The sequence below is a fragment of the Mustela putorius genome, unplaced genomic scaffold, assembly GCF_011764305.1.
Source record: "Mustela putorius furo isolate JIRA1106 unplaced genomic scaffold, ASM1176430v1.1 tig00000095_pilon_pilon_pilon, whole genome shotgun sequence".
In the NCBI taxonomy this organism is placed as follows: Eukaryota; Metazoa; Chordata; class Mammalia; order Carnivora; family Mustelidae; genus Mustela; species Mustela putorius.
Genome location: NW_025421280.1, coordinates 20,810,998 through 20,824,875, shown reverse-complemented (window position 1 = coordinate 20,824,875; position 13,878 = coordinate 20,810,998). Strand labels below are relative to the sequence as shown.

Here is a 13,878-nt window from a genome sequence, read left to right as displayed (position 1 = left end):
CTGTTCCTTGCTTCACTGCAGATGCTCATTGTGGATAGGGGCTTGCACAGCATCCCTCTTGAAATCACGCTGTCAGGCTTAATTGGCCTAATTGCTTCTAAAACAACAGATCATTATAAAAGAATTTTTTTAAAGGACTACTAGAATCAAAGTGTAGGATAATTTTTCCACTTGAAAATACTAAGATTGTCCAGGAGACTTCCAACTGCATGTTTGCCAAATTGATTTTGTGCACAGGATTAGTGTTTTAAATCCACATCAGCCCAGTGAATCCAGCCCCTAGGAGAAGAAATATTTTCCAATAAGTTTCATGGCCTATGTTTGTTAGACTGAATTAGATGCTTTAAAGGTTCAATAATTGCTATTTATAGTGCTTTGGCCTTTGTTAGGACAGGATTTTGCAAGGATTTAAAAAAAAACCCTTGTATAGTTTTAATCAATGAATTGGCAAAATATCTCATTAGTTGTTGACATTCTCATCATTTCTTTCATTATTCAGTCAGCCTCAACCAGAGAAGATTCAAGCTCCAGTATATCTCTTGCCATAGCCATTCCTCTGGCTTAATAGATATTGTTCAATATCATATATGGGTGTGCGTGTGTGGTGAAGGTCCCACATCATTTTGAGAAAATCTCAACAGGAAGCTGGGGCATGAAAACCAGGTTGCTTGCCAAGGAGCCGAAAGCCTGAAAAATCACAAATAAATCATCACCCTATGCAATTCAGTCTGATATATAGATATTATCTATATATCAGTGGCCAGAGGCACTAAGGTCACAGGCAGGCACAGGGCAGGTCGAACCTAGAGCCTAGGACACAAAAGGAGAGGAGTGCTGGAAGCTAAAGCCAACACTAAGGCGAAGTCAAGTTGCCATAAATAATGCATGTGACCAAACCCAAGATGCTTCTGCATATGCAGTGACCGCTTTCCAAATTCACAGTGTGATACTGCCTAAATAAACATTTTTAGGCCAACCTTAACAAAATAGATAACTACTTAGAATATTAACTCTACTATGTTAGTTATATTTTAAATCATATTATATAAAATGTATATTACCCATTACATATTCAATCACATGTTATATAAAATTGAGACAAGTATTGCATTTTCCCCACTCTCATGTGTTACGAGAAAATTTTACTCAAATTCATCATATGCAACCATGTCATCAGGACTTTGTCAACATTGGAGCCACTTCCCAAGTCATCTCACACAGTTTTCCGGGGCATGGTCTTCTACTTCCACCAGGCTGGTTTTGAGACATCACTCTTTGAATCTTTGGTGATGCATTCACTGGAAGTTCATCTTGAGGCTCAATTACACTTTTGCTGAATATTTGGACACTTGCTGTTTCTCTGTCTTTATTCGTCCTATAAGACCCATATATGTGACCTTAATAACACAGGTGCTTACTATGCTGCTTTTAAGGTGAGTTTTATAGCAACACCCAGTTGTTCAATTTGGAGGTCATACCCAAGGGTAATTACTAAATCAGTGTAGTTTTGCTCTTAAAAAAAAAAAAGTCTTTAACCAATTCTGTCAGATTAGTTTTATAAGCATCTAAAACTTTCATTGATTGAGATAATTTCAGGCTTATGTAACTTACCCAAAATACTGCTGTGACATTCAAAATGAAGGGATTCAGAGAATGCCCCATAACACGACAGGATTTGTGAGGGTGGAAATATAAGGTGGCAATCTCTTCTCTTATGTAATATCTTGAAGGGACCCTCTCCTTATATTTGAGGTAGACACATATTTCCTCTGAACACTGACTTTGGGGTCTTTGTTTCATAAGCACCTTATCCATGAAACTGCCTCAAGTTGAGAGTACTTGTTTAGGAGCCATTATTAAATGAGGCCCATTCTTAAATGAGTAAAGGGCCATTGGGCTGTCCTCATTTTAATACAGAGTAAAGAAGGCTCAAGTATTTATACATACAACGACGTCAAATAAAAATACTGCTTCTCCCTCCCAATCCCATTTTCTTTCATTTATTCTTCTCGTAAACCTGGTGATTCACAGACCTGTAACCCTGGGGATAAAAATATATGTTTATAAAAAATAAAAAATTATATTAAAAAAAAAATACTGCTTCTCACTTGCGAGTCAGTTAAGGAAGTAGCTCTTACTTCTCTCTCTCCTAGCCGAGGCCTTCCCAGTTTTCCATGGATCATTTCCTTCCCAATATTCCATGGATCATGATCCACTCAGAACTGTCATCTGCTGTGTCTATTGTCAGTGTATGAGCGTCTGCACCAAATGTCTGCTCAGGCCTTTACAAAAAAGACCTAAATCCAGTAGGTCTGCGCCCACGAAACTACTCTGTTTTGACTTGCAGTGCCCACCATCTCTAGCCTTGGAGCCCAGTTAGATTTGTTAGTGTGTTAGTGCTGCTGCAAAGCAGAACTTGCTAAATAATGAGCCAGAGTAAAGAAAGTCAGCTCAGGATGACTCCTGTTCATGTAACAGTCAAAAGGCTTATGACTCTAACACAGATATAAGTGGTGGCACATTGAGGTCCTTTGTATTCTCTGCCTCAAGCTTGGAAAACACACCTGCATTCTCCCTCCCTTTTCTGTTGTGCTGCTCCTCCAGGAAAGTCACATTGAAAGAATGATGGCTCTAAGAGTAGACAAACACAGAGCTGCCTTCATATAACAACTTTGTTAACTGATTTAAATATAGTCAGTGGTATGTATGATCCCATCTTGTTTTTTTTAAGATAACACTTTCTTCTATTAGATAAATGGATAGATTAGATAGACGAGGTGATTGGTAAGCAGAAGCTGTGAGATTTGGAAAAATCACTGTAATTCCCTGAACTTCAGTTTCCTCATCTACAAAATTGAAGAAGAAAAGGGATAAAATAATATAAGAAATAAAAAAAAAATCCACATGAACTAGTGAATCAAACAGGAAAAAGGTGGTAAATAAACAAGAGGATAGTGGTTCAGGAAATGAGGTCTAACCAAATAATGGGCATACTGCTTGCCATCTAAACAGGAGTGCTTTTTGTTTGTTTGTTTGTTTGTTTGGGACTCTTGACTACAGGTAGGCTCCACTTTTACATCTAAATTACAAATCCTATAAAATTCCATGCATACTACCCTCGTTACCCCATGGTAATCACACAAAATTTGCCCAATGGAAGTTGACCAAATTCAGCCTTCTTAACTGGTGAGAGGAAGCAGCGCCAGAGCCCAGGTGTCCTTGCTAACATCTCTACCTCCAACTTTCCCCAAAAGCCCCCTTTTCCTCCACAGGGATAAAATGAGCATTTTATACTGATACATGATGGAATTTATAGTGGAGATCTAATTGTCATGACCCTTATGCATATAATAATGACTCAAAATTATTATAGTCAATTTACTGGAAATAGAGAGGATAAAACTACAATAAAAGCAAGAGACTTTGATGTGCCTCTTGATATACAGGGAGAAAAAAATAAATAAGGATGGAAATAAATATTTAAATCAAGTAAATAACTCTGACTTAGAGAATCTGAAGAAGGTTGACATAACAGATACTAACAGTCAGCATCTTTGAATGCTCAACATGGGCTGTCGTACCCCTCTTTTATAGACAAGGAAACAGGCACAGAGAGGTGAGGCATGTGCCTAAACAGCCTGATTAAGAGACTATGCTCTTAACCTCTTGCCGTCCTTCCTCCAGAAAGGTTGAGCACAATTTGTCATCTAAATTAGGACATTCTGATAGTCAAAAGGAGTGCTGTTGATGCCAGGACAGCAGGTGTAAATGGAGTCTCCCAGCTCGCCGGCCCATATGGTCCTCCGAGCTCTAGACAAATCTTATCCAATAAACAGAACACATCTTTTCCAGTGCCTATGGAACATTTATAAAAGTTATTCGTAGAAAAAAATTTCCATAAATTCCATAAGGCACAAGCCATACTCTCTGATCACGATGCAATTAGCATATAATGCATCATATTAGTCATCCAAAAGGGAAAAAAACAAATCATCCTGATATCAAAAAAGATACGTGACAAAGGTGAATCTTCATTCCCAATTATTTAACAGTTTTAGCTTAATAAACTCAGAAAAAATCGCTGTTTGTTGCAGTTTGAGAGGGTTACTAGATGGCAGTTGATTGGTTCTGAGATCAAAATGTTAAGCAGGTAGAGATAAAAATGGATATACAATACAGAGTGGCATAGATAGACATTTATAATGTACCTATATGTACGTATGTGTCTGTATATATGCAAATAGTACATATAAACATTTCACTTTTATTAGCAAGAAAACTCATTTGAGATCATGGTTTGGATCTATGAGCCACATGGACTTTTGTATTTGTTTCCTGTGGCTACTATAACAAATTACTGCAAATGTGGTGATTTATGACACAGAAATTTATTCTCACAATATAGAGGCCAAAAGTCTGAAATCAGGATGCCAGCAGGATCACACTCCTTCTGGAGGCTCCAGGGGAAAATCTGTTCTTTGTCTCTTCTGGGAGCTGTCAGCATACCTTGACTTGGGGCTTGCTTCATCACTCTAATCTCTGCTTCTGTGGCAACATTCCCTCCTCTTGTCCTATCTTCCTTTTCTTCTCTGCTGTGTCTCTGCTCCTCTGACTTTCTCTAAGGACATTTTTCATTGAAGTTGGACTCATCAAGATTATCCAGGATTATCTCCTAATCTCAAAATCCTTAACTTAATTACATCTGCAAAGATCCGTATTTCAAATAAGGTAACATTCACAGGTTCCAGGGATTAGGATAGGGATATATCTTTTTAGGCACCACCATTCAACCTACCACAACTTGTGATTAACATGAACCCTGAGTCAGAAAGACTATGGAGTCATCATCAGATAGAGTTTGGTGGTACAGAGGGATTGTGTGTTCTCTGCAAACAGGTTGGTCCCAAAAGAAGGAAGAGGCAGAATTAAGATGTTCATGCCCAGGTCCTTCTTCTAGAAGCGCTGGCCAAAGAGGTCACTCTTTCTCCCAGGAAAGTGACTAAATGGGGTAGGTTTAGATACAAGGGCGGGCCAGGCCTGTTGGAGACATCCAATCAGTAGGCGCGCATATATTTACTATGGTAAATTGAAATTCAATTGGCCACCCATATTGCCGACCTAGCATGACTGTGCAGTTTTCCCTGTGTATTGCAATCTCATTGGCCACCTGTGTATAAGCCAGACTAAAGCACCTCTATAAAAGTTAGTCTGTGAGTCTGGGAAGGGTCATTGCCTCTTTGTAAGAGACGGCCCCAACCGGTGCATTTGATTCTTGATGCTTGGCGTGAAATAAAGCTTTGCTTGACCTTTGCTTTGTATCAGTCTTGCTCCTTTGATCACGGACCCATTATTGGGGGACCCTAACAAAACTAGCAATGTACTATATGTTGGATAATTGTATTTAAGAAAAAAATAAATAAAAAAAAATAAAAACACAAACTTAAAGGTCTTTCAAACAATCCTTTAAAATTTCTTAAGCATTTTAAACAGTTTTTGTGTTGTTCACCTTGGAGAAAGAGAACAAAGTTGGGTGAAGAGAAGAAACACAGAAATTAAGAAGTTAAGGAGATTGCAGGAAACTGGTAGATGCTAACATGTGCTCTGGTACATGAGTAAATGAAAGAGCCTACTGAACTTTGTTGAGAAGAACCCATGTGCTCCGGCTCCAGTGCTTCTGAATGCTTGGGAATCCCATGTAGAAAACTAAAACCCTCTCACCTCTCTGTCTTCTTCCTTGAGTAAAATCCTTGGACATGTAGTTGAAGTGCTGTGCTGTTTATCTCCCCTGCTACAGAGGCATACAGACCTCTTTTAGATCACAGTCCCTCATGCGTCTTGTGATTGAGGACAAACTACCAACAGCAGTAATCATGCTCTAAATATTAATTTGATTGGATATAACATAATCATGCTTCATTACAATCACAAGTCATTTGATTATTTAATAAATGCTCCCATTTATAATTTGTCCTTACAAAATATCCTAGTGATTGGGTAAAATATGCTGATGACACCACATCCATTTCTTTTCAGATGATTTGAGTAGCTGCTTGGCATTCAGGAAAGGGAGATATTTGGAAGATCAGTTAGGAGGTGATTACACTAGTCCAGAAGAGAGATGATCATGGTTGAACCAAGGCCATGAAGAGGAGAGGTGAATGAATTAATACACACTGTCCCTGTGGGTGTGGTTGACAAAGCACCGTCTCCATTATACTGCCAAAAAAAAAAAATTAGTGTTTTATTGGTGAAATGCTGAAATTATACCATCTATTGGAGGGAGGGAGTTAATTTCCAAGACTCTTCTTTTGAAATGAGAGGGGGGTATGTTATTTATGACAAACTGTAGTCAGATTTCTGTTAAAGAAAGTAACTACTGATCTTATAAACCTAGAAAGTGACAAAAAAAAAAAACTGACAGCAAGACAAGTCTTTGAATCCTCACCAGCTGGGCACTTCTTTGATGTACTGACTGGTTGGAAGAAATGAGACAGTGTGCATGTCAGACAGGAAGGGCTGGATATGCTGTTGCCAGCACCTCTCACTTTTGACTTCCAACTGAGTTGCTAAATCACAAGTGCTCATCTTAGTGAACACTCTCCCCCTTCCTTTGTTTGGAAGGAATTCTGTAAGTAGAAATTATCCTCATAGCTCTGGGCTATGAGAACTTCATCTTTGATAGTTCTTTGCAGCATCTCTGAGTAAGTGAGACTTATTTATACTGATTAAGGAGTCCGAAGAGCCACTGATTGAGTAACAAAATTAAGTTAATGACTAATTTCCTTTATCTCTGAATGACTTCCATACCAACCCTTTTATTTAATTGTTCTTTACATTGCTTGTACTTCACGCTGCTGGATGGCGCATGATACAACTTTTTTTCTGTTCTTAAGTCTTTACACTGTTTTTTCAGTTTCTTATTCTTTGATCTCTTTTTTATTATTATTTGAATGTAGTTGACACACAACATTACCTTAGTTGTGCAACGTAACAATACATCTTCTCTATACATTATGCTACGCTCACCACAAAAACAGAAACACCGTTTGATCAAATAATTCCACTACTGGGTATCTACCCAAAGAAAACAAAAACACTAATTCAAGAAGATATATGAACCTCTATGTTTATAGTGGCATTGTTTACAATAGCCAAGATATGGAAGCAATCCAAATGTTCATCAATAAACAATTAGTTAAGGAAGGCATGGTATACACACACACACATACATACACACAGAAATATTGTGCAGCCTTAAAAAAAATACTCAAAGGGGCATATACACCCCAATATTTAGAGCAGTAATGTCCACAATAGCCAAAATATGGAAAGAGCCCAGATGTCCATTGAGAGATGAGTGGATAAAGAAGATGTAGTGTGTGTGTGTATATATATATATACACACACATACATACACACAACACATACATACACACGTACATACATGTACATATATACATACCATGGAATCTTACCAAAAGAATGAAATTTTGCCTTTTGCTAGGATGTGGTTGGAACCAGAGGCTATTATGCTAAGTGAAATAAGTCAGTCAGAGAAAGACAAATACCGTATGATTTCTCTCATATGCAGAATTTAAGAAACAAAGTAGAGGAATATAGGGGAAGGGAGGAGAAAAATAAAATAAGATGAAAACAGAGAGACAAACCATAAGAGACTCCTAACTATAAGAAACAAACTGAGGGTTGCTGGAAGGAAGCGGGGGAATGGGCTAAATGAGTGATGGGAGTTGAGGAGGGCACTTGATGTAATGAGCACTGGGTGTTATATGCAAAGGATGAATCAATAAATTCTACCCCCGAAAATAATAAAACACGATGTTAACAAAATTGAATTTATTTTTTAAGTGTTTGTTCATTTATTTGACAGAGAGATAGAGCCAGAGAGCACAAGCGGGTGTGGGGGGCAGGCAGAGGGAAAGGGAGAAGCAGGCTCCCCACTGAGCAAGGAGTCTGATGCAGGACTCGATCCCAGGACCTCGGGACAATGACCTGAGCTGAAGGCAGACATATAACTGACTGAGCTGCCCAGGTGCCCCAACTAAATTGAATTTAAATAAAAAAAAATTTTAAAGATGAGCTCTTGTCATTTTTGACAACACGGATGGACCTAGAAGGCATTATATACTAAATGAAAAAGTCAGACTGAGAAAGTCCAATACTGTTTGATTTCACATGATAAAACTCTTACTGGAGTTTCCTATTTGAAGGGCCTGTACTGCGCTGCACACTTGTGAGTAACCAAGGGAAGATCCTGTGAGTTTTCCTTTGTGCCTGAGTCATCCATTTTAGGGTCAGAAGATATGGACCCATACCTTCCTATGCAAAAGGGAAGGGGTGAGGCCAAGGCTATGGGGACTCTTGGTGTCACGTGGAATTTTCAAGAGATGACTCTAATCTCATTTCAGTTGTTTCATCGAAGCTTTTGCATTAGGATGAGGAATTTCTGGTCTCTGTTTCTAAACTATAGTAAGTACTTGTGTGGTTGCAGCTCTCTTGGGATTGCCCTTTAGAGGGAAGATTCTGAAATGTCAGATATTAACAGAGGTGCGGTGTTGTTCCTCTATTCTCTCTTATATCCAAATACTGAAGCCCCTAGGGAAGGACTTTATATGTTTAGACATTCAAACTTTTCTGCTAAGCTCTCCTTCCCCTTGACTACACAGGATTTCATAGTGGATTGAATTCACTACTCTCCTAAACTTTTCTTCCTTTCTTGGTCTGGCTGAAATAGCCACAAGCAAATATCCACACTGCCCTGAACTTAGCAGGATTTTCCTCTGCGGCTGGTATAATGATTATTGAATGGATGGTACAAGCCAATGCAAGGCATGACAGTTTCTAAACAGTAGTCATTGTCAAGAAGAACTGTTATTTTCCCTCTCAGGAGCTTGCCTCTGGAACTGTGTGTGTGTGTGTGTGTGTGTGTGTGTGTGTGTAAGGAACTAGAAGAGTAAAACTTGTCATGTGGGAGAGTGCTACTTCAGAGAATAAGCTGTTTTTCACTCAAAATATTTGTTGAGATTCATTTTAGAGTTTCAACACTTCCCCCAAGTGTGAATCTTCTATGGACCTTAGCAGAAAACAAGCCTTGTCTAATTTAGTAAAACATAGGAAAGTGAGTTTGAAGTTTCCTTTCAAAGTCGGCATTTCATTTGGAACATCAGACCAGATGTTAAAGATCCTTGAAAGCTATAATGCCTGTCCTTCTGTTGCAGGTGCAACAACGAGAGTGAGTGGTCCCAGATCCATGAGAACATCATCCGCAAGTCCAGCGCCAAGTATTCTGCCCCCAGCGCCAGCCACGGTAATATACTTCTCTGGCTAGGAAACCTTGTGTTGCTCTTGCCGATGCTGATCATATAGACCTCAGTGAATTTGTGCTACCAGTAAATTTCAGTTCCCCACAAACATTTGTTCTCCTCCCCAGTCACTTTCTACTATTTCTCCTTGTGATAATTTGAGACTTTTCCTAATTACTTCCAACCAAAATATATTTTCTGTTGTTTCTAAAATGGATTCCATGTGCTTTGATAGGTAACTTGAGTCCCAGTTTAAAACCAGAGTGCACAAAATTGCTGTAGGGTTTGTCACATTATGAAGTCTGTGTTTTCCTGAACAAAGAATACACACCCTAGCCAAAAATAAAAGACAAATATTAATAATCACTTCTTCTATTCCTGTTCAGTGTTAGCATCACCAAGGAAGCCTGACACTAATGAGAATCAGCAATTAATCTGCCAAAATCGTTCAGGAACTGGAATAGTCAATCCTCAGTTCACAGCAGCTTTCATCTTAGTTCAACTTCTTTTCCTTTTCCCTCCTCCTTTTCTTTTAAAACTGTTTAATTTCTGTCTAAATCTTGGTGCAATTCCACACATTAGGAAGACTGTATTTTCTAAATTGAATATTAATTGCTTGATTAAATTAGAAGCACTATTTGAAAGCATCTGAGCTTTTATGTACACTTGAAGATGGCTTTCAAATTTACATAGAACCATGTTTCTTCTGACAGTTTTAACCTCTCAATTATCTCATAATCTCTTTTACATAACTTTCTTTGTTGTTTAATTTCCATAGCCTTGTTGTAAATAGAAAGCTTAATTAACAGTGTAAAGCCACTGCAAGGCGTGGCAGTCTCCAAAGTTATTAAGAAGAATGAAGTTTTCACTACTAGGCATATACCCAAAAAAGTACAAAAATGCTGATTCTAAGAGGCACATGTACCCCCAGTGTTCATAGCAGTACAAGCAACAATAACCAAATTATGCAAAGAGCCCAAATGTCTATCAGCTGATGAACGAATGAAGAAAATGTGGTCCGTATATATGATGGACTTTACTCAGCCATCAGAAAGGATGAGTACTTACCATTTACATCAACGTGGATGGAATTGGAGCATATTGTGTCAAGTGAAATAAGTTACAGAAAGACAAATACCATATGATTTCACTCATATGTGGAATTTAAGAAACAAAACAGATGAACATAGGGGAAGGGAAGGAAAAATAAAATAAAAGGAAGGAAAAATAAAATAAGAGGTAAACCATAAGAGACTCAGATATAGAGAACAACTGAGGGTTGGGGAAAGGACTAAATGGGTGATGGGCATTAAAGAAGACACTTGTTGGAATGAGCACTGGGTGTTTTATGTGGGTAATGAATCATTGGATTATGATCCTGAAATCAGTGCTGCACTGTATGTTAACTTACTTAAAATTTTTTTAAAATTTTAATTTTTCTTTATCATGGTCAGCCGATATTCAGTTAGGAGGGTCCTCAGGGCAGCTCCAGACCAGAGGCCACAAAGTTTGAGACCTTCGACTAGGAGTACTTAATTTCTCTAAAACTCTAGCATGGGGAGCCTCAGGGTATCTCTCACTACTTTTAAGTGACTGTTTTTTCGTGTATGTGCCAGGATGCCAAGGAGCTCCATGCAGTGTGGTTGAAGGGGAAGGGAGCCCATATTTCTCACCTACGAGACTAAAGCAAGAAGCAAATAAAATCTTGTTTTTAATATATGAAGTTATTGGTAATTTGGAAGACTACCATTCACATCCATATTTATGGTGTTCTTTGCTTTATTTACTTAATTGATTTGTAAAGAGCTGCCCTTGGCTACAAGTTATTGGGACATGATATGATAAAAAATGGAGAACATTTTAAAAGAAAGATGGTAGTAGTAATACACTTTAAAACAACTGAAAGATTAGTTTCCACCATCACCTCCCAGGTTAAGATGTTGACTTGTGTATCACATCCCAGAGCAGGGACAATGCCATCTTCAGTACCTGTGGGTTTTGTCCAGAACTCATAAACACTGGCCAAGGCCCCATAGACATCAGAGAGCCTCAGTTAGGATGGTCCAGTTAGAGGAGGGCTCTAGGCATTTATGGAAAAGCCAGGTGGAGAAATAGGCTGCTTCTCTTTGAAGAGTATGTCTGACGTCTTCTAGGCAAGTCTTGACTTGGAAACTGGTTGAGATCTTAGAAATTTTCTGTTTCAACTCCCTCATTAAATAAATGAGGGAACCGAAGCTCCATGAAGTGACTTTGTGGCTGAACCAGGAAGCCCAGGTTTCCATACTCTAGGCCACTGGCTTTTCACTCTGTTGCCAAGCTTCTGAGCATGGGGTTTCAGTGCAGGACTCTGGGGTCTTCATGTCAGAAAAGTTTATAGATTACTCAAGGAATAGTTCTGGTCTTTATTAGTCTCCTAATTAAAGATACATCATTATAGAAAATTTACTTTGCTGTAAACTGTCACCTATCTTTGCTAAACATCATAGACATTTATTTCCTTGCCAATTCTAGTGATTCATTATTCACTAGTAATCTCCCTGAAAGTCAAATAATACAAAAATGTAGAAATTCAGTACTAACTCCTATAGTTTGGCCTTTTAGATATGTAGCCACAGAACTAACTTTTAGTAATTCTTGCAGCATGAAGGTTATTAAAAACAAATGAAGACAAATAAAACAGTTAACACAGTAGTTTTCCATGTTTGTTTGTTTTTTTAGAAGAATGAATTTTTTTTTAAATCTAAAAATATCCAATGCATGCATGTATGTATACATAGGTGTATGTATTTTTTTGGGTAAATATTGATCAATATTGATATAAAAGGTTAGAAATCTTATTACATTCCATAAAAACATTGAAAAATGCAGAATATTGAACTGAAGTATTTTTTGTTTAGTGAGTTCCATTTGTTTTTTTTAATTAATTTTTTATTTTCAGCATAACAGTATTCATTATTTTTGCACCACACCCAGTGCTCCATGCAATCCGTGCCCTCTATAATACCCACCACCTGGTATCCCGATCCCCCACCCCCTGCCCCTTCAAAACCCTCAGATTGTTTTTCAGAGTCCATAGTCCCTCATGGTTCACCTCCCCTTCCAATTTCCCCCAATTCCCTTCTCCTCTCCATCTCCTCATGTCCTCCATGCTATTTGTTATGCTCCACAAATAAGTGAAACCATATGATAACTGACTCTCTCTGCTTGACTTATTTCACTCAGCATAATCTCTTCCAGTCCTGTCCATGTTGCTACAAAAGTTGGGTATTCATCCTTTCTGATGGAGGCATAATACTCCATAGTGTATATGGACCACATCTTCCTTATCCATTCGTCCGTTGAAGGGCATCTTGGTTCTTTCCATAGTTTGGCGACCGTGGCCATGCTGCTATAAACATTGGGGTACAGATGGCCCTTCTTTTCACGACATCTGTATCTTTGGGGTAAATACCCAGTAGTGCAATGGCAGGGTCATAGGGAAGCTCTATTTTTAATTTCTTGAGGAATCTCCACACTGTTTTCCAAAGAGGCTGCACCAACTTGCATTCCCACCAACGGTGTAAGAGGGTTCCCCTTTCTCCACATCCCCTCCAACACATGTTGTTTCCTGTCTTGCTAATTTTGGCCATTCTAACTGGTGTAAGGTGATATCTCAAGGTAGTTTTAATTTGAATCTCCCTGATGGCTAATGATGATGAACATTTTTCATGTGTCTGATAGCCATTTGTATGTCTTCATTGGAGAAGTGTCTGTCCATATCTTCTGCCCATTTTTTGATATTATTGTCTGTTTTGTGTGTGTTCAGTTTGAGGAGTTCATTATAGATCCTGGATATCAACCTTTTGTCTGTACTGTCATTTGCAAATATCTTCTCCCATTCCGTGGGCTGCCTCTTTGTTTTTTTGACTGTTTCCTTTGCTGTGCAGAAGCTTTTGATTTTGATGAAGTCCCAAAAGTTCATCTTCGCTTTTGTTTCCTTTGCCTTTGGAGACATATCTTGAAAGAAGTTGCTGTGGCTGATATCGAAGAGATTACTGCCTATCTTCCCCTCTAGGATTCTGATGGATTCCTGTCTCACGTTGAGGTCTTTTATCCATTTTGAGTTTATCTTTGTGTACGGTATAAGAGAATGGTCGAGTTACATTCTTCTACATATAGCTGCCCAGTTTTCCCAGCACCATTTATTAAAGAGACTGTCTTTTTTCCACTGTATATTTTTTCCTGTTTTGTCAAAGATTATTTGCCCATAGAGTTGAGGGTCCATATATGGACTCTCTACTCTGTTCCACTGGTCTATGTGTCTGTTTTTATGCCAGTACCATGCTGTCTTGGTGATCACAACTTTGTATTAAAGCTTGAAATCAGGTAACGTGATGTCCCCCCGTATTTTTAAATGACTGTTGCACAGCTCTATTTACATATCTTGGGCTGGGGTTAATTTATATTATTAATTCTCTTCCAGCTCTTCCACAGGGATGGTAGTGGAGAAAGATTGGGGCCAGGTTGCTGACTCTCCAATATTCCCCACAATTTTCAGTTTGTGCAATTACTTTTTTAT

General features: G+C 38.4%; 1 protein-coding gene across 7 annotated transcripts in view; it reads left to right on the top strand.

The window, feature by feature from the left end:
* The window catches only part of DOCK3 (dedicator of cytokinesis 3), a 561,701-nt gene that overhangs the window by 443,187 nt on the left and 104,636 nt on the right, over positions 1-13,878 (top strand). For all 7 annotated transcript variants that reach the window (XM_045079409.1, XM_045079404.1, XM_045079422.1 and 4 more), the window contains exon 13: positions 9,237-9,325. In XM_045079409.1, the coding sequence (XP_044935344.1) occupies positions 9,237-9,325 (89 nt within the window). The remainder of the gene's footprint in view (positions 1-9,236; positions 9,326-13,878) is intronic.